The 27,809-nt window shown below is 40.8% G+C and overlaps 1 protein-coding gene across 1 annotated transcript in view; it reads right to left on the minus strand.

Annotated features, from left to right (window-relative positions):
* LOC138761247 (neural proliferation differentiation and control protein 1-like) overlaps positions 1-27,809 on the minus strand; it is a 294,084-nt gene that overhangs the window by 36,213 nt on the left and 230,062 nt on the right. Inside the window, exons 3-4 of the mRNA XM_069933064.1 lie at positions 21,256-21,429; positions 4,057-4,123 (exon numbers count right to left, since the gene is read on the minus strand). Coding sequence (XP_069789165.1) covers positions 4,057-4,123; positions 21,256-21,429 — 241 coding nt within the window. The remainder of the gene's footprint in view (positions 1-4,056; positions 4,124-21,255; positions 21,430-27,809) is intronic.

Here is a 27,809-nt window from a genome sequence, read left to right on the forward strand (position 1 = left end):
GAAGATTAATGGAGGGATAATGTCCACGTCAGCTGCAGGCTCGTTTGTGGCTGACAAGTCCGATGCGAAACGGGCAGACACGGTTGCAGCGGTTGCAAGGGAAAATTGGTAGGTTGGGGTTGGGTGTTGGGTTTTTCCTCCTTTGTCTTTTGTCAGTGAGGTGGGCTCTGTGGTCTTCTTCAAAGGAGGTTGCTGCCCGCCGAACTGTGAGGCGCCAATATGCACGGTTTGAGGCGATATCAGCCCACTGGCGGTGGTCAATGTGGCAGGCACCAAGAGATTTCTTTAGGCAGTCCTTGTACCTCTTCCTTGGTGCACCTCTGTCTCGGTGGCCAGTGGAGAGCTCGCCACAGAACACGATCTTGGGAAGGCGATGGACTTCCATTCTGGAGACGTGACCTACCCAGCTCAGTTGGATCTTCAGCAGTGTGGATTCGATGCTGTCGGCCTCTGCCATCTCGAGTACTTCGATGTTGGTGATGAAGTCGCTCCAATGAATGTTGAGGATGGAGCGGAGACAACGCTGGTGGAAGCATTCTAGGAGCCGTAGGTGATGCCGGTAGAGGACTCATGATTCAGAGCCGAATAGGAGTGTGGGTATGACAACGGTTCTGTATACGCTAATCTTTGTGAGGTTTCTCAGATGGTTGTTTTTCCAGACTCTTCTGTGTAGTCTTCCAAAGGCGCTATTTGCCTTGGCGAGTCTGTTGTCTATCTCGTTGTTGATCCTTGCATCCGATGAAATGGTGCAGCCGAGATAAGTAAACTAGTTGACCGTTTTGAGTTTTGTGTGCCCGATGGAGATGTGGGGGGGCTGGTAGTCATGGTGGGGAGCTGGCTGATGGAGGACCTCAGTTTTCTTCAGGCTGACTTCCAGGCCAAACATTTGGCAGTTTCCGCAAAACAGGATGTCAAGCGCTGAAGAGCTGGCTCTGAATGGGCAACTAAAGCGGCATCATCTGCAAAGAGTAGTTCACGGACAAGTTGCTCTTGTGTCTTGGTGTGAGCTTGCAGGCGCCTCAGATTGAAGAGACTGCCATCCGTGCGGTACCGGATGTAAACAGCGTCTTCATTGTTGAGGTCTTTCATGGCTTGTTTCAGCATCATGCTGAAGAAGATTGAAAAGAGGGTTGGTGCGAGAACGCAGCCTTGCTTCACGCAATTGTTAATGGAGAAGGGTTCAGAGAGCTCAATGCTGTATCTGACCCGACTTTGTTGGTTTTCGTGCAGTTGGATAACCATGTTGAGGAACTTTGGGGGGCATCCGAGGCGCTCTAGTATTTGCCAAAGCCCTTTTCTACTCACGGTGTCGAAGGCTTTGGTGAGGTCAACAAAGGTGATGTAGAGTCCTTTGTTTTGTTCTCTGCACTTTTCTTGGAGCTGTCTGAGGGCAAAGACCATGTCAGTAGTTCCTCTGTTTGCACGAAAGCCACACTGTGATTCTGGGAGAACATTCTCGGCGACACTAGGTATTATTCTATTTAGGAGAATCCTAGCGAATATTTTGCCTGCAATGGAGAGCAGCGTGATTCCCCTGTAGTTTGAGCAGTCTGATTTATCGCCTTTGTTTTTGTACAGGGTGATGATGATGGCATCACGAAGGTTCTGAGCAGCTTTTCTTGGTCCCAGCAGAGCTTGAAAAACTCATGCAGTTTGGCATGCAGAGTTTTGCCGCCAGCCTTCCAGACCTCTGGGGGGGGGGGGGGAATTCCATCCATACCTGCTGCTTTGCCACTTTTCAGTTGTTCAATTGCCTTATATGTCTCTTCCCGGGTGAGGATCTCATCCAGCTCTAGCCTTAAGGGCTGTTGAGGGAGCTGGAGTAGGGCGGATTCTTGGACTGAGCGGTTGGCACTGAAAAGAGATTGGAAGTGTTCTGACCATCGGTTGAGGATGGAGATCTTGTCGCTGAGGAGGACTTTGCCGTCTGAGCTGCGCAGTGGGCTTTGGACTTGGAGTGAGGTGCCGTACACAGCCTTTCGAGCCTTGTAAAAACCCCTGAAGTCGCCAATGTCCGCGCTGAGCTGGGTTCGTTTGGCGAGGCTAATCCACCACTCATTTTGGATCTCCCGGAGTTTGCGCTGAAGATGGCTGCATGCGCAACGGAAGGCTCGTTTCTTCTCCGGCCAGGACGACTTTGCAAGGTGAGCCTGGTGGGCAGCTCGCTTCTTTGCCAGCAGCTCCTGGATTTCCTGGTTGTTTTCGTCAAACCAGTCCTTGTTTTTCCTGGAGGAGAAGTCCAGTATCTCTTCAGTGGTTTGCAGTATGGCAGTCTTCAGCTGATCCCAGAGGGTTTCAGGGGACGAGTCTGTGAGGCGGATTGCATCCTCGAGCTTTGCTTTGAGGTTTGCCTGGAAGTTTCCTCTCACTTCGTCTGACTGCAAGTTTCCAACATTGAACCTCTTTCTGGGGGCTTTACTGTTCCTCGACTTTGGCTTGAAGTGAAGGTTGAACTTGCAGCGAACAAGCCGGTGGTCAGTGTGCCATTCCGCGCTGGGCATAACCCTGGTGTGGAGCACATCTTGTTTGTCTCTTTCTCACACCAGGACGTAGTCCAGGAGGTGCCAGTGTTTGGATCGGGGATGCATCCAGGTAGTCTTCAGGCTGTCCCTCTGCTGAAAAAGGGTGTTTGTAACGACAAGCCGCTGTTCTGTGCAGAGCTCCACCACGAGGCGCCCGTTGTCATTGCACTTGCCGACACCATGCTTGCCCAGGATAAATATAAATATATATATATGGAGAAAATAACATACAATTTACATGATAATTACTTTTTTTTGTTAAAATGTGGTCATTTATTTAGAATATATGGGTTTGGAAATATCTTAAAATATTGTATATGTTTTTTTTTTGGCTCCCCTTACGGGGGCTGGCGGAGGGGGAGGGAGAGAGGGGGTGTTTATTATATTATATAAAAAAAAGTTTTTCTGTTGTTATTGATTTTACGTTGTTTTAAATGTTTTTAAATAAAGTTTAAAAAAAAGAAGGGTTATAATGGAAAAAAAATCACAGGAAACTATAGGCCAGGAGAAAATTCTTAAGGACATGATTGGAAAAGCATGGACTTAAGGATAAGAGGTACAGAGTATGCTTGCCTTCATCAGTGGAGGCATTGAGAATAAAGTTGGCAAAGAGTGTTGCAGCTGTATAGGTCCGGATTTGCTATATTTGGAATATTATTAGAGAAAAGATATGGAGCCCTTGGAGAGTGTGAAGTAGAGGTTCACCAGAAATTTACCTGGATTAGGGTTGTATGAAGTTGGATTTTTTTCTTTGGACATTTAAGGCTGAGGGAAGGCCCAGTGGAAGTACATGAAATTATGAGAAGCATAGATAGTCTTTATCCCAGTGCAGAAATGTCAGATACCAGGAGGGTATGGATTAAAAGGGTTAAAGTTTAAAGGAGATTTCCGAGAGTGATATGTGGCTGGAACCTACTACCAGAGGAAGTGGGAGAAGCAGATATGATAGCAATGTTTTAGAGGCATTTAGAATAGGCAGGGAATGGAGGGATATTGATTGTGTGCAGGCAGATGGGATTAGTTTAATTGGGTATCATGGTCAATGCAGACATTGTGGATTGAAGGACCTGTTCTTGTCACCCAGTTTGCATTGGGTCTCATCAATGAACAGGAGGCCACATGGTGTACACAAGTAGATTAGGTTGGATGATCTGCCTATAAAATTCTGCCTCACCTGGAAGATCTTTTTGTCTCCCTAAATGGAGGAAAGGGAGGAGATGCAGGTTTTGCACTTTTTGCATCTACAGTGATAAGTACCAAAGTCGGAGGGTGGGTGGGGAAGAAAGAGCAGACAAGAGAATCTTGACAAGAGAATCAAGTTCAGTTCTCAGTTGGCTCCTCTTTCAAGACTCAAAAAAGCCACATTTCTCCATTCCTTTTCATATTTCATTACTTACTGATCCTTAAAGCCTTTCCATGACTTTGCTTTTAATGACATTTCTTGCCATGGAGAAAAAGAGTAATATAACCCCATTCTTTTCTGAACTTCCACATACTTTTATTCATCCTTTAACAACAATTTGAGAAGGCTTACCTGCACCAGCAGATGCCAGCAATGATTAATCCTGAAGCACCTGCCACTGTACATACAATAATTAAAGCTGTGGAATAAATAAAAGAAATGTTTATTACTTTCTACATTCCTCTTGACAATTTCTACTTTTCCATCCAAGGTAAATGCAAAGATCTGGAGCTTTATTAACCTAAATTGATATTACATTCACTTTGAACAGATTCACTCACCAACTTGGGAGACAAGAGACAGATAGTTGTACAATAGATGAGAAGGTATGAGCTTATGCATTCTCTGGGGATAGAAGACCCACTAATTAGCATAATAATTATTTAGAAAGTGATCTATTTTGTTTTAACTTAGTGACTCTTTATTACCACAAGACTTAGTCAAACAAGTAAATGTACATGTATGAAACAATGTGCCTCAAGAACTCCACTACTGAAAGAACCTACCTCCATTTTGCATAGTCTCAGATCAAAACCAGAATGAGTTCAATCTCACTGCACAAGATGGTGCAAGGAGGGTGTCAAATGGCACACAACTTTGGTTAATCATACACAGGAGAATTGTGAACACAAGGAGGAAACTAAAATACAAGGAAGTGATAAATTTCATCCTAATGAGGCAAAGGTAAGAAATCTTTGTTTTGGAAGTAGCTATACATTCTCACTTTAATTCTCTTTTATTTAAAAAAAGTTCTCTTTTTGAAAATACACCAAAGTTTTTCAATAACACAATGGACAGCCCCAATCTAATCACCCACTGGATATCCAAAAATCACAATAGTAAAACTCTTTTAATGCCACATGTTCAAAATAATGGTCATACTGGATTAACAGACTTTCCAGACCATTTGATAATACCCCCATAAATATTCTAACATACTTTTAATTATATATATAAAAGTGCTGTAGAAACTCAGCAGGTCCCACTGCGACCATAGGACGCAAAAGGGATCTAACCAATATTTCAGGCCTGAGCCCTTCATCAAGGTATGAGTAAAAAGCAGGCAGGTGGCTGATTAAAAAAAAAGGGGAGAGAGGAGAAGAGGGAAGAAGGGACAACAGGACGGGAGGAGGATGGGCCAACAGGTTAGAAATCACAGTTGGATAAGGGTGGGAGAGCAGAAGAGAAAAAAAATAACCAATGTTTTGAGGGCTCAAGATATGAGCTTTTTGTTCATATCTTGATGAAGAGCTCAGGCCAGAAATGTTTGTTATATATCTTTACCTCCTATAAATGCTGCAGGAGCTGCAACGTTTCTCTAGCACTTTTGTGTATTTACTACAATCACACCTTCTGCAGATTTTCTTGTTTCATACTTAAAATATTTTTTTTTTAAAAGATGTCATCCAGTAAAACAAGTTTTGCAATGAACCAACTAAGTTTCAAGGGAGCACAGGAAACAAACCTGACATTTTTAAAGGGAGAGGGCGAGGCAGAATCAAGGTGGGTGAAAGAGAGAATGGGAACCGGGGCTTCGGCGTATGAAGCACCATTTGAGGAACTAAGGTTGCAATGTTTGAAAAGGAGCATGAACAATCACAATCCTGGCATGTGAAGTTGCGGGGGGGGGTATAAGAAACTGGAGCCACAATTTTGAACTATTGAAAATTTTGAGTCATTGGATATTGGAGTTTTACTTTAATTATATGCTGGAGAAAGCAGATTTATTTTAGATGGATGAAACACGGTACATTGTAGGTGAAAAGTACACTGATAAAAGAACACTTCCAAACCATTTCCCTTCAGTCCTTTAAAATAATCGAGCAATGACGTCAGCAGGTATCATCTGCTTTCTTTTTAAATCAGAAGCAGCGACATTCAGAGGTAAGCAGAGAGCTGTGCAGTGGTCATGGTCTCCTGCCAATGTATCGGATACTTTATTGATAATGGTGAGGGGGAAATGAAAATCTTAAGTTGTGACTTGTAATTTTAACTTTGGAAGCCATACTGAATGAGGTGCATTGTTTAAATCGACTTTTCCAGTACTAATACACTCATTAGCGAGCCCACTATAAATTTTATTTACCACATAGTTGAAACACATTCTGGCCATTTAAACCCATGCCGTCCAATTACACCCAAATTAACCTACAACCCCATACATTTTTGAAAGATGGGAGGAAACCAGAGCACCCGGGGAAAACCCACACTGACACGGGGAGAACGAACAAACTCCTTACAGACAGCACCGATTTAAACCGAGGTCACTGGTGCTGTAAAAGTGTTGGGCTAACTGCTAGACTAATGATGCTGCCCCATAGGAAATAACTTTTCATTTCAAAAATTGTATGCTGTTTATATTAGTAGCTGAATGATGCAGTCAGTCACTAATTGGTTGGTAAACAAGACAATCTGCAGATGCTAGGGTATGGTTCAGTACACAAAAGTTTTGGAGAAACTCAGCAAGTCATGCAGCATCCAGAGGAAGTAAAAGACAGACAACATTTCATGCCTGAGCCCACCTGAAGAAGGGATCAAGCCCAAAATGTCAACTGCTTTTTACTTCCTCTGGGATGCTGCATGACTTGCTGAGTTTCTCCAGCACTTTTGTTTACTGCACCATTTGGTTGGTACCTGCACTTCACCACAATTCAATGGCCTGCAATTAATAGGAGCATGAAGTATATGGTGATTGCTTAATATACCGTGTAGGTCTCATTATTAGGTTTGTACTTTGGTGCCAATGAAACTGCTTGCACAACCACATGTTGAAAATCTATAATGGATCATTGCACTTCAGATTTCAAGGCACAAAATGTCCAAATCCTTTTGTTACATTAGAGTGCTGACAGATTTATGGAAATTTTTAAAACACTTTTCCACTGGATTTTGTTTATCAAAATATATCAGTACTATTAAATTCAACAAAGGGACAACGTGAAAGTCAAGGAGGTAGAGTACTTTTGGTCCCACGGAATTTTGAAATTGAAAACCACAATTAAACCAACCTTTAATACATCAAAGTTGAATGGCCAGCATGGTGACACAGTGGTTGGTTCTGCTTGCTCAAAGTTCTCAGAAGAGGAAGTAATCAATCACATGAGAAAATGTGGACCAGAGTCATGAAGTCACACCTGGAGTTCATGACCATAGTTCATTACAGAGGTTGCAGAGCCCAAGGGCTAAGAGTGCTGTTGATTATTCTAACGAGTTCTTGGTTGTACTCTCGTGAACCTCACTAGTGCTTGTTGAAACCACAGATGAACCTCGTAAAAGGGTCATGTTCATTCCCTACAAATTGTGGTGAAAGTAATTTCAAATGTATTGCACAAAGATTCCAGGAGGAAGCTAATAGCAGAGCAAGGACGAGCAAGGACAGAGTAGGAATCCCAATTTTAAAAGCTGACCCTGTATATCTTGCTAGCAGAGGAATGAAAAGGATTCACAGCACCCAAGGACCTAGAAAACCACAAAGATCTATGAATTGTCACTAATGGGAATTGGTTAACAAGGTCAATGCGCATTCATAGCTGGAAAAGGTTTAATGGCCTTATGTTTATGTCACCACTACCCATGTTTATGCACAGGTTTTACCTCTGAACAATGACGTTATTTGCCTTGTGCACTACTCCATGTCAGTGCAATCAAGAACAAGGCTTGCCAGAGGGTATACTTTGTTAGGAGTTTGAGGAGATTTGGCAAGCCACCAAAGACTCATGAAAATTTCTGTAGGTGTACTGTGGAGTGTAATCTGACTGGTGCGGTATGGAGGTGCCAAAGCACAGGACGGGAAAATGCTAGAGTTGTGAACTTGGCCAATGCCATCATGGGCATCATTCTCCACTCCACTAAGGACAAATAAAAGAGGTGGTGTTTTAAGAAAGCAGCTTCTATCCTCAAAAGGACCCTCACTCCCCAGGCCATGCCCTCTTCACATTGCTACCATCAGGAAGGACTTACAGGAGCCTGAAGACACACACTCAATGGTACAAAAAGTTTCTTCCCCTCTGCTATCAGATTTCTGAATGGACAATGAATCATAGACTACTTCATTTTGTCTCTTCTTTTGCACAAATTTATATATTTTAAAAATGTAAATTATAGCAATTTTTAAACTGACAATACTCCCACAAAACAAGGAATTTTCTGATACATGTCATGACAATAAATTCTGATACCGATCTTTACACCCTTATCATTAACCAAAGATGAACCTTAATATGACTCATACTTAAATTTCTTAACCTCCATCTTATCAACAAAAAACACCAGAATACCCACACTTTTCTCATTACATGCATAATTTCTGCAGACTATTCTTTTGCACAGATGTTATATGGACACCTACAATTGCAGAAGTTATCTTCACTGGTCAACACAGTCTCCATTGACTAAGTGGCAAATATTTGAGTAGCAAATATAATAAAACCAGATCTAAAGCATTTTTCTCTTATTTTTCTTTCCCTGATCTACAAGCTGTGCTTAGTGCTCCTTGCCTTCCCTTTCCCCTCAATCCTCTCCTCTTTCAGATCATCAAGAATTATCCCATATCCAGGCTCAGTCTGCAGAGCAAGGAAAAAGTGAAAAGCTGACATCCTTTACCTAACCTAAGACTAGTGGCCACTAGATTTTTGGACCATGGATAGATCATGTTTCCTGTTGACATTAACAAAATTGATTATGTAGAGAGCAACTACTCAATTTAACAAACAGGGCCTCAAATAAACATCACATGAGGATGTAGGATAAATATCATGTAGAGCTTGATTAAGGGGACTTATTGTGCATGCAGAGCTCCAGTCAGATAATTGTACCAGGGCTATTCTAGCAACCCTCTTTTCAATCTTCTTCAGCATGATGCTGAACCAAGCCATGAAAGACCCCAACAATGAAGACGCTGTTTACATCCGGTACCGCACGGATGGCAGTCTCTTCAATCTGAGGCGCCTGCAAGCTCACACCAAGACACAAGAGAAACTTGTCCGTGAACTACTCTTTGCAGATGATGCCGCTTTAGTTGCCCATTCAGAGCCAGCTCTTCAGCGCTTGACGTCCTGCTTTGCGGAAACTGCCAAAATGTTTGGCCTGGAAGTCAGCCTGAAGAAAACTGAGGTCCTTCATCAGCCAGCTCCCCACCATGACTACCAGCCCCCCCACATCTCCATCGGGCACACAAAACTCAAAACGGTCAACCAGTTTACCTATCTCGGCTGCACCATTTCATCAGATGCAAGGATCGACAATGAGATAGACAACAGACTCGCCAAGGCAAATAGCGCCTTTGGAAGACTACACAAAAGAGTCTGGAAAAACAACCAACTGAAAAACCTCACAAAGATAAGCGTGTACAGAGCCGTTGTCATACCCACACTCCTGTTCGGCTCCGAATCATGGGTCCTCTACCGGCACCACCTACGGCTCCTAGAACGCTTCCACCAGCGTTGTCTCCGCTCCATCCTCAACATCCATTGGAGCGCTTACACCCCTAACGTCGAAGTACTCGAGATGGCAGAGGTCGACAGCATCGAGTCCACGCTGCTGAAGATCCAGCTGCGCTGGATGGGTCATGTCTCCAGAATGGAGGACCATCGCCTTCCCAAGATCGTGTTATATGGCGAGCTCTCCACTGGCCACCGTGACAGAGGTGCACCAAAGAAAAGGTACAAGGACTGCCTTAAGAAATCTCTTGGTGCCTGCCACATTGACCACCGCCAGTGGGCTGATAACGCCTCAAACCGTGCATCTTGGCGCCTCACAGTTTGGCGGGCAGCAACCTCCTTTGAAGAAGACCGCAGAGCCCACCTCACTGACAAAAGGCAAAGGAGGAAAAACCCAACACCCAACCCCAACCAACCAATTTTCCCTTGCAATCGCTGCAATCGTGTCTGCCTGTCCCGCATCGGACTTGTCAGCCACAAACGAGCCTGCAGCTGACGTGGACTTTTTACCCCCTCCAGAAATCTTCGTCCGCGAAGCCAAGCCAAAGAAGATTCTAGCAATAAAGGTCACAAGCCATCAATTCCACATGCTTCCTGAATCCACATCAGAATGCACTGTTCATTTTCCTCTTTTCTCTTTGGCTTGTCTTCGCGGACAAAGATTTATTCAGGGGTAATGTCCACGTCAGCTGCAGGCTCGTTTGTGGCTGACAAGTCCGATGCGAAACAGGCAGACACGGTTGCAGCGGTTGCAAGGGAAAATTGGTTGGTTGGGGTTGGGTGTTGGGTTTTTCCTCCTTTGTCTTTTGTCAGTGAGGTGGGCTCTGCAGTCTTCAAAGGAGGTTGCTGCCCGCCGAACTGTGAGGCGCCAAGATGCACGGTTTGAGGCGATATCAGCCCACTGGCAGTGGTCAATGTGGCAGGCACCAAGAGATTTCTTTAGGCATTCCTTGTACCTCTTCTTTGCTGCACCTCTGTCATGGTGGCCAGTGGAGAGCTCGCCATATAACACGATCTTGGGAAGGCGATGGTCCTCCATTTTGGAAACGTGACCTACCCAGCGCAGTTGGATCTTCAGCAGCGTGGATTCGATGCTGTCAGCCTCTGCCATCTCGAGTACTTCGATGTTAGGGATGAAGTCGCTCCAATGAATGTTGAGGTTGGAGCGGAGACAACGCTGGTGGAAGCGTTCTAGGAGCCGTAGGTGATGCCGGTAGAGGACCCATGATTTTGAGCCGAACAGGAGTGTGGGTATGACAACGGCTCTGTATACGCTTATCTTTGTGAGGTTTTTCAGTTGGTTGTTTTTCCAGACTCTTTTGTGTAGTCTTCCAAAGGCGCTATTTGCCTTGGCGAGTCTGTTGTCTATCTCGTTGTCGATCCTTGCATCCGATGAAATGGTGCAGCCGAGATAGGTAAACTGGTTGACCATTTTGAGTTTTGTGTGCCCGATGGAGATGAGGGTGGGGGGGGCTGGTAGTCATGGTGGGGAGCTGGCTGATGGACGACCTCAGTTTTCTTCAGGCTGACTTCCAGGCCAAACATTTTGGCAGTTTCCGCAAAACAGGACGTCAAGCACTGAAGAGCTGGCTCTGAATGGGCAACTAAAGCGGCATCGTCTGCAAAGAGTAGTTCACGGACAAGTTGCTCTTGTGTCTTGGTGTGAGCTTGCAGGCGCCTCAGATTGAAGAGACTGCCATCCGTGCAGTACCGGATGTAAACAGCGTCTTCATTTTTGAGGTCTTTCATGGCTTGTTTTAGCATCATGCTGAAGAAGATTGAAAAGAGGGTTGGTGTGAGACGTAGCCTTGCTTCACGCCATTGTTTTTTTAAAATTTTTTATTTTTCACACTATAAACCATATTGACCAAGATACAGACATTTTTCTTCTTAAATATATGCCTGTCCCGCATCGGACTTGTCAGCCACAAACGAGCCTGCAGCTGACGTGGACTTTTTACCCCCTCCATAAATCTTCGTCCGCGAAGCCAAGCCAAAGAAGAAGATATACAGTGTCGTTTTCTCCCCCTTTCCCCCCACCTTCCCTCCCTCCCTCACTCCCTTTCCCATTTATTTAAAGTTCAAACTATAAGATACATTAAACCCGTTAAACAATGTTGTCACTTAATAAAAATAAACAAGAAATTTTACTGAGTCAGTTCTTTTCATTATCTTCTTCTGTCATTTTAGGTGGTGGAAGTCCACGGTAGGATTTCTCTATTGTGTTTCATGTATGGCTCCCATATTTGTTCGAATATTGTAATATTATTTCTTAAATTATATGTTATTTTTTCTAATGGAATACACTTATTCATTTCTATATACCATTGTTGTATTCTCAAGTTATCTTCTAATTTCCAGGTGACATAATATATTTTTTTGCTACTGCTAGGGCTATCATAACAAATCTTTTTTGTGCTCCATCCAAATCGAGTCCAAATTCTTTGTTTCTTATATTACTTAGGAGGAAGATCTCTGGGTTTTTTGGTATATTGCTTTTTGTGATTTTATTTAATATCTGGTTTAGATCTTCCCAAAAATTTTTCACTTTCTCACATGTCCAAATTGCATGAATTGTTGTTCCTTTTTCCTTTTTACAGCAAAAACATCTGTCTGATACTGTTGGGTCCCATTTATTTAACTTTTGAGGTATGATGTATAGCCTGTGTATCCAGTTATATTGTATCATACGTAACCTCGTGTTTATTTTATTTCTCATAGTTCCGGAGCATAGCTTCTCCCATGTTTCATTCTTTATCTTTATGTTTAGATCTTGCTCCCATTTTTGTTTAGTTTTACCATTTGTTTCCTCGTTCTCCTTTTCTTGCAGTTTGATGTACATGTTTGTTATAAATTTTTAAATTATCATTGTGTCTGTAATCACATATTCAAAATTGCTTCCTTCTGGTAACCTCAGACTGTTTCTCAATTTGTCCTTCAAGTAGGTTTTCAGTTGGTAGTATGCAAACATTGTATCGTGAGTTATATTATATTTATCCTTCATTTGTTCAAAGGATAATAATTTATTTCCCGAAAAACAATTTTCTATTCTTTTGATCTCTTCTCTCCCATTCTCTAAAGGAAAGGATTAGCTGATTTTGCGTCAATATTAGTTTTGGTAGTTGGTAATTTGTTTTATTCCTTTCTACATGAATCTTTTTCCAAATGTTGAGCAGATGATGCAATACTGGTGAATTCCTACGTTGTACCAATTTTTCATCCCATTCATATAGTATATGTTCAGGTATCTTCTCCCCTATTTTATCTAATTCTAATCTGGTCCAATCTGGTTTTTCCCTTGTTTGATAAAAATCTGATAGGTATCTTAATTGTGCGGCTCTATAATAATTTTTAAAGTTTGGTAGTGTAAGCCTCCTTTGTTTGTACCATTCTGTTAATTTATCTAGTGCTATCCTTGGTTTCCCCCCTTTCCATAAAAATTTCCTTATTATTTTCTTTAACTCCTTGAGTTAGGCGTAGTGGTAATGACTGAAATAGGTATTGTATCCTTGGGAAAATGTTCATTTTAATACAGTTTATCCTTCCTATCAGTGTTTCCAATGCTCTAAGTCGTCTTGTAATTTTTTTCATTAATGGATGGTAATTGAGTTTATATAGATGGCCGAGGTTTATATTTATTTGTATACCTAGGTATCGCATTGCTTGTGTTTGCCATCTAAATGGCGATTCTTTCTTAAACTTTGAGAAATCCGCATTATTCATTGGCATTGCTTCACTTTTATTTGTGTTGATCTTGTACCCCGGCACTTCTCCACATTCCTTCAATTTCCTATGTAATTCTTTTCTTGATATTTCTGGTTCTGTTAAGTATATTATAATGTCATCTGCATATAGACTGATTTTATATTCCTTCTCTTTTATTTTTATCCCTTTTATTTTATTTTCTGTTCTTGTCAGTTCTGCTAGTGGTTCTATAGCTAACGCGAACAGTGAGGGAGATAGTGGACATCCCTGCCTTGTTGATCTGCTTAAGTTAAAATGTTTTGATATATATCCATTTACTGTCACTTTCGCCAATGGCCCCTTATATAATGCTTTAATCCCATTAATATATTTCTCTGGTAAGCTGAATTTTTGTAGTACTTTGAATAAATAATTCCATTCTACTACGTCAAAGGCCTTCTCTGCGTCTAAAGCAACCGCTACTGTTGTAGTTTTATTTCCTTCTATTGCATGAATTAAGTTAATAAATTTACAGATATTGTCTGTTGTTCGTCTTTTTTAAATAAATCCAGTTTGGTCTAGATTTACTATTTTTGGTACAGAGTCGGTTAATCTGTTTGCTAATAGTTTAGCTATTATCTTATAATCTGTGTTAAGTAAAGATATTGGTCTATATGACGCTGGTGCAAGTGGGTCTTTCCCTGTCTTTGGTATTACTGTAATTATTGCTGTTTTGCATGAACCTGGTATGCTTTGTGTTTTATCAATCTGGTTGATTACTTCCAGAAGGAGAGGAATTAATAAGTCTTTAAATGTTTTATAGAATTCTATTGGGAATCCATCCTCTCCTGGTGTTTTATTGTTCGGTGGTTTTTTTTATTATCTCCTGTAATTCTTCTATTTAAAATGGTTTTATTAATTTATTTTGCTCCTCTGTTTGTAATTTCGGTAGTTCAATTTTAGTTAGAAATTCATCTATTTTGTCTTCTTTCCCTTCGTTTTCAGTTAGATATAGTTGCTCGTAGATTTCCCTGAAGTTTTCATTGATCTCCGTTGGATTATATGTAATTTGCTTGTCCTTTTTCCTTAATGGCAATACCATTCTTTTCGTTTGTTCTGTCTTAAGCTGCCACGCTAGAATTTTGTGCGTTTTTTCTCCTAGTTCATAATATTTCTGTTTTGTCTTCATTATGTTATTCTCCACCTTATATGTTTGTAGTGTTTCATATTTTATTTTTTTATCTGCCAATTCTCTTCTTTTAGTTGTATCTTCCTTTATTGCTAATTCTTTTTCTGTATTTGTTATTTCCCTTTCCAACTGTTCTGTTTCCCGATTGTAGTCCTTCTTCATCTTAGTTACATAACTTATTATTTGCCCTCTGATGAACGCTTTCATTGCGTCCCATAGTATAAACTTATCTTTCACTGATTCCGTATTTATTTCAAAGTACATTTTAATTTGTCACTCAATGAATTCTCTAAAATCCTGTCTTTTAAGTAGCATGGAGTTTAATCTCCATCTATACATTCTTGGTGGGATGTCCTCTAGCTCTATTGCCAATAATAGGGGTGAGTGGTCCGATAATAGTCTAGCTTTATATTCCGTTTTCCTAACTCTCCCTTGAATGTGGGCTGATAACAAGAATAGGTCTATCCTTGAATATGTTTATGTCTGCCCGAATAATATGAATATTCCTTTTCCTTTGGGTGTTGTTTCCTCCATATATCCAAAAGTTGCATTTCTTGCATCGACTTAATTATAAATTTGGTTACTTTGTTCTTTCTGTTAGTTTTTTTTCCAGTTTTGTCCATGTTTGAATCCAAATTAAGGTTAAAATCCCCTCCTATTAGTATGTTCCCTTGCGTGTCTGCTATCTTCAAAAAGATATCCTGCATAAATTTTTGATCTTCTTCATTAGGTGAATATACATTGAGTAAATTCCAAAATTCTGAATATATCTGACATCTCCCTGCTGGATCTATTATTTCCTCTTCTATTTTGATTGGTACATTTTTATTGACTAATATAGCTACTCCTCTGGCTTTTGAATTATATGATGCTGCTGTTACATGTCCTATCCAATCTCTCTTTAATTTCTTGTGTTCCACTTCAGTTAGATGTGTTTCTTGTATGAATGCTATAACAGTTTCTTCCTTTTGATTTGGTTATATATTCCATTAATATTTAAAGTCATATAGTTCAATATAACCATTTCATACTTTGTTTATCTTTCCTTTCCGTTTCCTCATCACCACCTTCCCTTCTTATCCATTTCTGCTTTCTTTTTTTGAACACATTATAAGACAACATTTCTAAAACATAAAATATTTCCACTATTCTCATATCTAAAATTCCTTTAACCCCAATAGCCCCTCCCCTTCGTGAGTTGCCCTTTGTCCCTTGTCGGGCAACCACATCTCCCCTCTCCATTTGGATTTGCGAATTCACTCGCAAGCGTCAACTGATTTCGCAGTGACTGTAATTCTTCCCCACCCAGCCCCCCCACCAGAAAAGATTTTAATCTTCATATATAACAAAGGTCACTCTCTTAATTCCCTCCTTACTTCCTTTCTTCCCTTTCTTTCCCTTCTTAGATACATACACACATACATATATTTTGTTGTCATTTTTGTTCTTGTTACATCTCTTCATCTCTCTGTCTGTTTTGTAGTTGTTCTGCAAATTTTCGTGCTTCTTCCGGATCCGAGAATAGTCTGTTTTGCTGCCCCGGAATAACTATTTTAAGTACTGCTGGGTATTTTAACATAAATTTATAACCTTTTTTCCATACGGTCGTTTTTGCTGCATTAAACTCCTTCCTCTTCTTCAGGAGTTCAAAACTTATATCTGGATAGAAAAAAAAATTTTTGACCCTTGTATTCCAGTGGTTTTTTGTTTTCTCTTATTTTCTTCATTGCCTTCTCCAATATATTTTCTCTTGTTGTATATCTTAGGAATTTTACTAGAATGGATCTTGGTTTTTGTTGTGGTTGTGGTTTAGGGTCTAATGTTCTGTGTGCCCTTTCTATTTCCATTTCTTCCTGTAATTCTGGTCTTCCTAGGACCCTGGGGATCCATTCTTTTATAAATTCTTTCATATTTTTGCCTTCTTCATCTTCCTTAAGGCCCACTATCTTTATATTGTTTCTACTATTATAATTTTCCATTATATCTATCTTCTGAGCTAACAGCTCTTGTGTCTCTTTAACTTTTTTATCAGATTCTTCTAATTTCTTTTTTAAGTTATCTACTTCCATTTCTATGGCTGTTTCTCATTCTTCCACCTTGTCTACTCTTTTTCCTATATCTGTCATGATCATCTCTAATCTATTCACTTTTTCTTCTGCACTTTTTATTCTTCTTTTTATTTCACTGAATTCTTGTGACTGCCATTTTTTTACTGTTTCCATATATTCTTTAAAAAAAAATATATCCATGTACTTGCCCTTCCCTTCATCTTCCATTTCTCTGTGTTCTTCCTCTTCTTCTTCTGAGTCCACTCCAGGATCTGTGTTCTTTACCTCTGTCTCTTCTGGTTTTCTTGTTGGGTTGTTTGTTTTATTTTGTTGGGTATCTTTGGTCTTCTTATTTTTATTAGAAGTGTCTTGATGTTGGTCTTCTTCCTCTGGGTTAGTCATCTGTTGTTTTTTTAATTTCTTTTTACTCTCTTCTTTCTTGCTCTCGTTATTTTCTGTGTTTTCCTCTTGCTGTTGTGCTGTAGTTGTCAGTTTCAGCTGTGGAGATCGACTCCTCAGCTGGTCCCCCCTCCAGTCAGTGTTATTTTTGTCTTGCGCATCGCGCACTTTTGCTTGGCTCCGTGAGCCATTTTTGTAGTCCCGAGTTTGGGTCTTCGACTGACCTCAGGGAGCGGGCTTCTCTGTCCACGGCGGGCCTCCTCGTACAGGTAAGGCCTTCACCTTCTTCTTCCGACGTCTTTCCTTCTTCTTTTCTTCCCGTTGTTTTTGGCTTTTCTTTCTTCGCTGCCATTTTCTCCAAACTTTTACTTTCACTTCGTTTTGGTTTTTATGTTTGTGCCTTTGGTTTTTCTCTATCTTTTTTTAAACTTTTCTGGAGAGGGCTGGAGTTCCCCGACCGGACACTACTCCATCACGTGACTCCTCCCCCTTCACGCCATTGTTAATGGAGAAGGGTTCAGAGAGCTCATTGCTGAATCTGACCCGACCTTGTTGGTTTTCGTGCAGTTGGATAACCATGTTGAGGAACTTTGGGGGGCATCCGAGGCGCTCTAGTATTTACCAAAGCCCTTTCCTACTCACGGTGTCGAAGGCTTTGGTGAGGTCAACAAAGGTGATTTAGAGTCCTTTGTTTTGTTCTCTGCACTTTTCTTGGAGCTGTCTGAGGGCAAAGACCATGTCAGTAGTTCCTCTGTTTGCGCGAAAGCCGCACTGTGATTCTGGGAGAACATTCTCGGCGATACTAGGTATTATTCTATTTATGAGAATCCTAGCGAAGATTTTGCCTGCAATGGAGAGCAGCATGATTCCCCTGTAGTTTGAGCAGTCTGATTTCTCACCTTTGTTTTTGTACAGGGTGATGATGATGGCATCACGAAGGTTCTGAGGCAGCTTTCCTTGGTCCCAGCAGAGCTTGAAAAACTCATGCAGTTTGGCATGCAGAGTTTTGCCGCCAGCCTTCCAGACCTCTGGGGGGGATTCTAATTCCTAATTAGCACCTGATGCACCATAATCTTCTCTGCTTGTAATTTGTGAATTAACTGTAAGGACTTTGTAGAGATTCGGTGTGACATCGGAAACAGGCAAATTTCTACAGATGTGTGGTGGAAAGAGTGCTGACCAGCTGCATCATGGTCTTGTATGGGGACACCAATATTCCTGAGCATAAAGTTAGGGGACACAGCCAAGGACATCACAGGGAAAACCCTCCCCCCCCATCGAGAACATCTACAGGGAATGCTGCCATTGGAGTGCACCATCCACCACATGCTCCGTTCTTGCTGCTACCATAAGGAAAGAGGTATAGTTTCTACAAGAGTCACACCACCAGGTTCAGGAACAGCTGCTACCACTCCACCATCAGGCTCCTCAACAACAAACTCAATCAGGAACTCATTGAGGACTCTTACTTTATTTCTCTCTCCATTGACCAGTCATACGTATACAGGATGGGAGGAGGGAGGAGAGTGCGTGTTTGGAGTGTGATGCGTCCTTCAGTTTGTTGTTTCTCTTTCTGTCGTAATGGAAGATGTAGATGTGTATGTTTTAAAAAAAATTTTCACACTATGAACCATATTAATCAAAATACACACAAATGTTTCCCTCTTGAATATACACAGTGGCATTACCCCTTTTTTCCCCCCTCCCTTCCCTCCCTCCTTCCCACTCCAAACCCATTAAATGTTCAACATATACAATATAATGAACCCATTAAACAATGAAAACAAGAAAATTGTGTTATCAACTTTTACATACTGGATCAGGGCATTTCGTCTTCTTCTCATTCTATCATTTTATGAGGTAGAGGTCCATGGTAGACCCTCTCTGTTGCGTTCCATGTACAGTTCCCAAATTTGTTCAAATAATGTGACTTTATTTTTTAAGTTCTATGTTATTTTTCAGTTATTCATTTCTATGTACCTAGCCCAGAAGAAGAGGATCAACAACAAGAAGCCATGAAAAAAAACACCCAACAAACTGAGGCAAGCAGCTCAACAAGAAAGTCAGAAAAGACACAGATACAAGGAAGAGAAATAGAAGACACACACTCAAGAGCAGACACAGAAGAAGAAGACCAAGCTCTGCACAGAAGAATAGAAGGTAAAATGGATGGACAGTACATAGTTAAAATTTTTTTCAAGAACAAATGAAAGCATAAAAAGAATGGTTGACACTAGAATTTAGTGAAACGAAAAGAAAAATGAAAAGTACAGAAGAAAAAGTGAGTAGGATAGAGCTGGTCATAACAGAAATAGGGAAAAGATTAGAAAATGTGGAAGAACGAGAAATGGCTGTAGAAATGGAAGTGAATGACTTAAGAAGAAAATTGAAAGACAGTGACAAAAAAGTTAAAGAGTCACAGAGTTGTTAGCTCAGAAGATGGATATAATGGAAAACTATAGTAGGCGAAATAACATAAAGATAATGGGCCTAAAGGAAGATGAAGAAGGCACAAATATGAAAGAATTTATAAAAGAATGGATCCCAAAAGTCCTGGGAATGCCAGAAATACAGGAAGGAATGGAAATAGAGAAAATGTATTGGAGAAGGCAAGGAATAAAATTAGAGAAGACAAAAAACCATTGGAGTACAAGGATCAAAAATTTTTTTTTTATCCAGACAAAAGTTTTGAACTCCTAAAGAAGAGGAAGGAGTTTAACACAACAAAATCGATCCTATGGAAAAAAGGCTATAAATTTATGTTATGATATCTAGCTGTGCTTAAAATAGTTATCCTGGGCGAGCAAAACAGACTATTCTCGGATCCGGAGAAAGCACGAGAATTTGCAGAACGCCTGCAGGACAGAAAGAGAGATGAAGAGATGTAACAAGAATGAAGAATGACGACAAACTACATATATAGATGTAAAAATAATGTATAAGTTATAACTAAAGAAAAGGGAAGTAAGGGAGAGGGGGAAAAAAGAGAAGAAAAGAGGGTGAGCTTTGTTTTAATGTGAAGATAAAAGTCTTTTCTGGAGGGGGTTGGGTGGGAGAGAATAACAGTCACTGTGAAATCAGTTGACACTTGGGAGCGGGTTCGCAATCCGAATGGAGAGGGGAGTTGTGGTTGCCCAGCAAGGGACAAGGGGCGACTCAGGGGGGGGGGGGAATACTTGGGGTTAAGGGAATTTTAGATGTGGGAATGGTTGAAGTATTTTATGTTTTAGAAATGTTGTCATACATTGAGTCCAAAACATGAAAACTGAGAGATGAAAATGGGGAAAAGGGGAAAGGTGGTGGTGAGGAAGTGGAAATGAGGTGTAAACAGGGTATGAGATAGCCATGTTGAACTATATGACTATAAATATTAATGGAATACATAACCAAATCAAAAGGAAGAGGCTATTAAATTTACTGAAAAAAGAAAAAATAGATATAGCATTCGTGCAGGAAACACTGAAGTGGAACATAATAAATTGAGGAGAGACTGGGTAGGGCACGTAACGGCAGCATCATATAATTCAAAAGCTAGAGGTGTAGCTATATTAATCAATAAAAATGTACTAATCAAAATAGAGGAGGAAATAATAGATCTAGCAGGGAGGTATGTAATGATAAAGTGTCAGATATATTCTGAAATTCCAGAATTCTGGAATTTGTTCAATATATATGCACCTAATGAAGAGGATCAAAAGATTATGCAAGATATTTTTTTGAAGATTGTAGATACGCAGGGGAATATATTGATAGGAGGGGATTTTAACCTTAATTTGAACCCAAAGGTGGATAAAACTGGACAAAAGACTAGCAAAAATAACAAAGTTGCCAAATTTATGGTTAAATCAATGCAGGAAATGCAACTTTTGGGTATATGGAGGAGGTAGCACCCAAAGGAGAAGGAATACTCATATTATTCGAGTTGACATAAAACATACTCAAGGATTGACCTGTTCCTGTTGTCAGCCCATATCCAAGGGAGAGTTAGGAAAACGGAATACAAAGCTAGATTGTTATCTGATCATTCACCCCTGTTATTAGCAATAGAACTAGAGGACATCCCACCAAGAACATATATAAGGAGATTAAACTCCATGCTACTGAAAAGACAGGAATTTAGAGAATTTATTGAACGCCAAATTAAAATGTACTTTAAAATAAATACGGAATCAGTGAAAGACAAATTTATATTATGGGATGCAATGAAAGCCTTCATTAGAGGGCAGATAATAAGTTATGTAACTAAGATGAAAAAGGACTACAATCGGGAAATAGAACAGTTGGAAAGGGAAATAGTAAGTACAGAATACATGTGTATGTTGAGTACAGTTTTTTTTTGCACTACCAAGAAGTGGTTATTCTGCCTTGCCTGCATGGAAAAGAATCTCAGGGTTGTATGTGATGTCATGTATGTACTCTGACAATACATCTGAAATCTGAAGCAAATCAGCACTCATAGACACCCAAAAAAATCCATGCAGTTCAATTTATTTGGAATGGAACAGATACTTACTGAGCAGGATAGCATCCATGACAGGAGCAGGTGCTTTCTTTGGGTCCCCCTTTTTTGCTTCCACTTTAACAGGTGGATTTTGCGGTGCGTTTTTAGTCACATCTTTATTGAACAGTATGTCTGCACGAATTTCTCTTGATTCACCTTGTGTTTTCGCAGATTTCAGCCTTTCATCTGTTAATAGAGAGTGTCAATTTAGAAACAAATTTTTAACCAAAGATCATTTTTGTAATTTTAAGGACATGGCTGTGCAAAGAAAAGTTATGACTCCATAATATCACAGGGATGAGGAAGTAGAATGTTGTCTGCAATTTAAACACATTTAGCTCTCCTGTCTTTGGACTGTGAACTATCATTATAAAGGATGGATTTCTGCTAAGAACTGTGTAACATGGTGGAACAGCTCAATGCTGACTTGCCAAGGTCGACTTGTGGGGGGAGAGCGGGTGGGGGGGGGGAAACATTGAGATAAGAAAGAGAGAGATGTACTAATTTACTAATTGCTTGGAACTTTTGAAAATGAGGGAGAATCCATCTGTGAGGAAGAGAGTTCAGATTGGGAGCAGCCAAGAAGGATGCACAGAGGGCCCTTTCAAACTGCCATGTAAAATGGGATTAACCGGACGATTTGCCCGGTTAGTGCCCCAGTTACAGGGCAGTTAGAAAGGGTTCAACCCGGTCAGAATCCAACCAGGTCCCTGACCTACCTCAAAGGTAGTCAGGGAACTCAGTCAAACTTACCAAGCTTCTGTCCACAGGCAATTTGAACAGGAAAATGGCCAACCCGCTTATTCTGGTAACATCAATGCTTGTATGGGTGTGTGACTGGGCAGCCAGCATCTGAAACATCCAGCAGTACTTCTGGTGAGTGTGTGGTGCGTCATTGTGGGAGCGGGATCCCCATTAAATCGCGGGGTTGGTGATTTAATAGGTCAATCCTCCCGCAATTTAAAAGGTGCTTCACAATCGGGTCCCAGGAGGGCTACCCAGGTTCTGCAGTTTAAAAGGGGCTAGAGACAACACATTCCCTTGTGTTTGAGAACGGTTCTGGCTGACCCTCTTCTCAGGGGAAAGACTGAATTTGAGTGTGACTAAAAGGTCACTGAATCTTTCTGTGAGAGAGATTTTGGAGAGCTGAGTGAAAGGCACATACCACATAAAAGTGAGGTGGTTACAAACCATACTTTGAGAACCAAGGGAAGTCATCTGAGGAAGCCTGCAAAGGATTTGTAAGTTTACTGCAATGCCACATCAGTCATTTCTCTCTCTCTAATGTTCAATTTGATGACCTTTGTTTTCAGTTAAAGAACTGAACTTGGACATTGAACTTTGAAATTGAATTCTGTGGACTGTTTTGTGGCCTGACTTACTTGACTAGACTGACCTAGGATTTTTCCTTTTTTTGAATATTGGCACAGACTGTAATGGTCTGGGTTTTTCACATACACAATGTTTATCAATACATGATATCTGTATATTGGCTATAGATACTTAAAGTCGAGTTAATTTTGTTAAGACATTATATTGTTAATAGTTATTAATAAATATGGAGTTAAAATTTATAACTCATCTTCTGTTGTTGCTGGTTTGAGACGTAACAATGTGGGGGCTCATCCAAGGATACAACAAATTTGAGAGCTTAGAGGTCAATTAATTAGTGATCAGTCGTCTGAATCAAGCTGGAGCTTGGTGATTCATGAAATTCCAGTCTAGTCTTGGAAATACCTTTGGTAAAAATAATTAAAAGCTAGTGTGTGTGTGAAATCAACAGCAAAAAACCCGCAGCCATAGATATAGAGGGATTTTTGCCATTATCCTTGAGAATTTGAAAAAGGCTAAAAAGGACAAGTTGGTGACTGTTAGCAATTGCTTCAGTGGAACTAAGAATGAAAAAGGTGGAGAATGGGAGGAAATTGCAAAATACTACATAGAAGCAGGAAAGTTTGACAAAGAAGTGTTAGAGTAGCTTCCTAAGCGTAAAATTTCTAAGAAAATACAGTTGGAATTAAAGAGATTAGAATTGGAGGCAGTTGGGAATCAGAAGAGATTAGAATTGGAGGCAGTTGGGAATCAGAAGAGATTAGAATTGGATGTAGCCGAGAGACAAAAGAAATTGGACATAGAAATTATCATCAGAAGAATTATTCCACCATAGAGAAAGAGTTGTTAGCTCTTGTGTTGGTTCTACAACATTTTGATGTTTACATTGTACAGTTCAGAAACAGCTTATGGTGTTTCCCAGTGGTTTTCAAACTGCACCCTAAACTCACATTCCACCTCAAGCAGTCCCTATGCCACAAGTGCTCTGTGATTGATAAAGGATTCCTTAAGGTGGTATGTGAGTGGGAAGGGAAATTTGAGAACCACTGCTCTAGACCCAATTTGTTACTGAAATATTTTGCTTGAGACAAATTGTCAGTGACCCATTTCTTTTGGAGTTATGAAACCGTGCACAAGCCAATTAGGTACAATTAAAACAGTGTTTTTTAAACTAACTTTTTCTTTCCACTCACATATCATCTTAAGCAATCCCTTACTAATCACAGAGCACTTATGTCATAGGGATTGCTTAAGGGGGAATGTGAGCTTAGGAGCGCAGTTTGAAAAACACTGGTGTATGCTGATCATAATCCATTTTTGTATAAAATGAAGAATAAGAATAGATGCTTGTTAAATTGAAGCTTGATTTTACATGAGTATGATTTGATGATAACATATATTAAGGGAAAAGACAATGTGATTGCTGATTGTCTTTCTAGATGCTAAACTTTGTAAATTAAATTAGTTACTCTGTATGCTTGTAGATAAACACAATGTTATGCTTCATATTGTGGTTGTGATACCTTAATTAATTGCCAAAATTTTGTTCTTGCAGACCAAAAATTTCTTTGGGGTGGGAGGTATTATGGACCATGGATTGACCTTTTGGACTGAGGACTGTCATTATAAAGGATGGATTTCTGCTAAAAACTGTGTAACATGGTGGTACAGCTCAATGCTGACTTGCCAAGGTCAAGTTGATCAGAGAGAGAGAGGGAGGAGACATTGAGATGAGAGAGAGAGAGAGAGAGAAATGTATTAATTGTTTTGAACTTTTGAGAACCCACAGAGTTCGGTTTGGGAACAGTCAGGAAGGATGCACAGAGACACCACATTCTCTGGGTTTGAGAATGGCTCTGGCTGGCCCCCTTCTCAGGAGAAAGACTGAATTTGAGTGTGACTAAAAAGTCTTCACATCTTCTTGTGAGAGAGATTTTGGAGAGCTGTGTGAAAGGCACATGCCTCATAAAAGTGAGGTGGTTAAAAACCACACTTTGGGAATCAAAGGAAGTCATCTGAGAAAGCCTGGAAAGGATTTGTAAGTTTACTGTAATGCAACATCAGTCATTTCTCTCTCTCCAACTTTCAATTCAATGACCTTTGTTACAAGTTAAAGAACTGAACTTGGACATTGGCCGTGTTTCTACTGTGCGATAAAAATTCGGGGTAATGCGAGGTGATGCGCGGTGATGCGAGGTAACACCTTGAATTTTCCCTCAGTCGAAACACATCGGGTAGTGGCTGATGCGCGGTGATGCGAGGTGCTCCGTCGTCCACCTTTTGAGGTGGTCGATGCGCGGTGATGCGAGGGATGATTTTTCGGTAGAAACACAGCGAGTAACGAATTCGTGGTGCACCGGAAGTCTCGATTTTTCGCCCGCGCTTTTCAATTGATCATCGCATGCACGCACCGGCACAGCGCATTATCTTACTGCATATATATACTGCACAAGCTACCTACTAGCTAGCTATACTGCGTTCATATCGCCTCCACTGTTCTTTTGTGTATCGTTAAATTGGAGTAATTTCCCTGGACAAATATCAAGCTTGTCTGTCGCTATAATAACTTTTTCGTTTCTTCTTTGGAATATGTCAGACAGTATCAACTAGACATTTGATCTTCAGCGATTCTTGATCACAAAATGGCAGGAAATGATGAAGGGCATTTTGGATGGGAAAACAAAACGACCTGATATGTGACCTTAAAATACGCGACTTCCTGGTCACCTCGCCTCGCCCCGCATCACCGCGTATTTATCGCTCAGTAGAAACAGTTCGGGTAGTTGTAAAATACGTGGTGATATGGGGGACAAAAATTCGCGGTGATGTGAGGTGATACTAGGTGTCCCAGTAGAAACACGCACATTGAACTTTGAGATTGAATTCTGTGGACTGCTTTTTGGAGTGATTTACTTGACTGGACTGACCTGGGGTTTTGGGGATTTTTCTTTTTTTTTATTATTGGGCAGAGACTGTAATGGTCTGGGTTTTTCACAGACACAATGTTTATAAAAATATGATATTTGAATATTTGCTACAGATACTTGTTAAAGACATTATATTATTAATAGTTATTAATAAATAGAGTTAAAATTTATAACCCTTTTGAATTGCGTCTTCTGTTGTTGCTGGTTTGAGACGTAACACAGGAAACACAAGAAACAGGAGGAGTTGGCCATCTGGCTCCTTGAGCCTGCTCTGCTATTCATTAAAATAATGGTTGATCTCCATGGACTCAGCTCCACCTACTTGCCTTCCCTATAAGCCTCAATTCCTGACTAGGCACAAATTGATCAAACTGTAGCATAAAGATAATGAATGAAGCAGCAACTATAACTTCTTTGCTCAGAAAATTCCACAGATTTACTACTCTCTGGGAAAAGCATGTTTTCCTCATCATCTTAAATTTACTTCCCTGAATCTTGAGGCTGTGTCCCTTCATTCTAGTCTCTCCTTTCTCTTATGTCCTATTTATAATCTAATATATTTCTTCTGAATTTCAGCAAGTATAATCCAAGGCAATTTGATCCCTTGTCATGGACTTTTAAGCTTATTTGTGAACAAAATATCTAGTATAGTGACAATTTAACATTCATACACTTGTGTAAAACACACAACTGCAGAATATAGCATGGCAATGACAAGCAAGATCAATTACCACCAAGCAAGAGCAGCACGATAGCACTGCAATAGATTCAATTTTGAGCCTGATGGCTGTGAGGAAGAAACTGTCTTTAAGCCTGTTGGTGTGTGAAGTGCCAGTTGATGAAGTAGACAAAGACGATGTGGTCAAACAATAATCATGGCTTTTATTAGCAGAAACTCATGGTACAATAATGAAAGACAATAGGTGCATACACAGTTATACCCAAGGGTATAACAGTAGAGATAATGAACAGCCAATGTTAGTACCGCAAGGCTCGCCAGAGGGGAGACAGGCAGCTTGGCAGACATTCACCACCGTGTGTACTTTCACACTCAAGCCCTCTCCCTGGAGTGTGATGTGTCCTTCAGTTTGTTGCTTCTCTTTCTCTAGCATTGGAAGATGCAGATGGAATGCACGGAGGGAGTGAAGGTATGTTTGCTTGATGTTCCGAACTACATTCACCAGCTTTTGCAGTTTCTTCTGATCTTGAACAGAGCATCTCCCATACCACGATGTGCTGAATCTGGCAAGTATGCTTTCGGTGCTGTACCTATACAATATGTTGAGGGATAAGGTATGGTGGAACATGGTACTGTGGGCATGTCCGGGCATGTCTTCAAAGAGCTGGGTAGACTGGCCTGCCTTCTGTACCTGTAGCCCCTCCCCATAAGATCTCCTAATAAAGGCTGAGAGCCCTAGTCTCCTCTCTCATACCTGCCTTGGATGTGAACAAGCAGCATGTAGAGGTAGGTCTGGATTTTCTGATTAATAAATTGTAGTGTAATCATTGACCACTCGCAGACACGAAGCAAGTAGTCAAAGGCCCCCGCGGGGGTTGTAGTTGGTGATTCTGCTCATAGCTATGCCCCTGGAAATGAAGTATTGCCACAACTCCTTACTCATAAAGGCGGATCTCTGGTTGCTATGAACGTAAATGGGGTATCCAAACAGAATGAATACTGTGTGGAGTGCTTTAATGACCGTAGATGTGGTCACATCGGGGCAGGTGATGGAGAATGGGAAATGTGAGTACTCGTCCATGATGCTCAGGAAGTAGATGTTCTGATTCGTGGATGCCAGGGGTCCATGTTGCAACATTCAAAGGGGCGAGTGGCCTTGATGAGTTAGGGTCTCTGGTCTGTAAATTGCGGCTTGCATTCAGCACAGACTGGGCAATTGCGAGTCAGCTCCTTGACTTCCTCCACTGAGTAGGGGAGGTTATGGGCCCTCATAAAATGGTAGAGCCTTATAACCCCAGGGTGGCAGAAGCTATCATGGAGGGCATGGAGGCGATCAACTTGCACCCTAGAGCAGGATCCCCTGGACAGGGCATCGGGTGGCTCATTGAGCTTGGTCGGCCGATACAAGATCTCATAATCGTAGGTGGACAGCTCAATTCTCAACCTCATGATCTTGTCAATTTTGATTTTACCCCGATGTTTATTGTTAAATATAAAATCGACAGTTCCCTGGTCTGTCAGCAGGGTGAATGGTCTGCCAGTCAAGTAATGCCTCCAGTGGCGCACAGCCTCCACTATAGCTTGTTCCTCTTTCTCAATTACTTGGAGGGTGCGGGGAAAAAAATGCC

This window comes from Narcine bancroftii, chromosome 1 (assembly GCF_036971445.1).
Source record: "Narcine bancroftii isolate sNarBan1 chromosome 1, sNarBan1.hap1, whole genome shotgun sequence".
Taxonomy (NCBI): Eukaryota; Metazoa; Chordata; class Chondrichthyes; order Torpediniformes; family Narcinidae; genus Narcine; species Narcine bancroftii.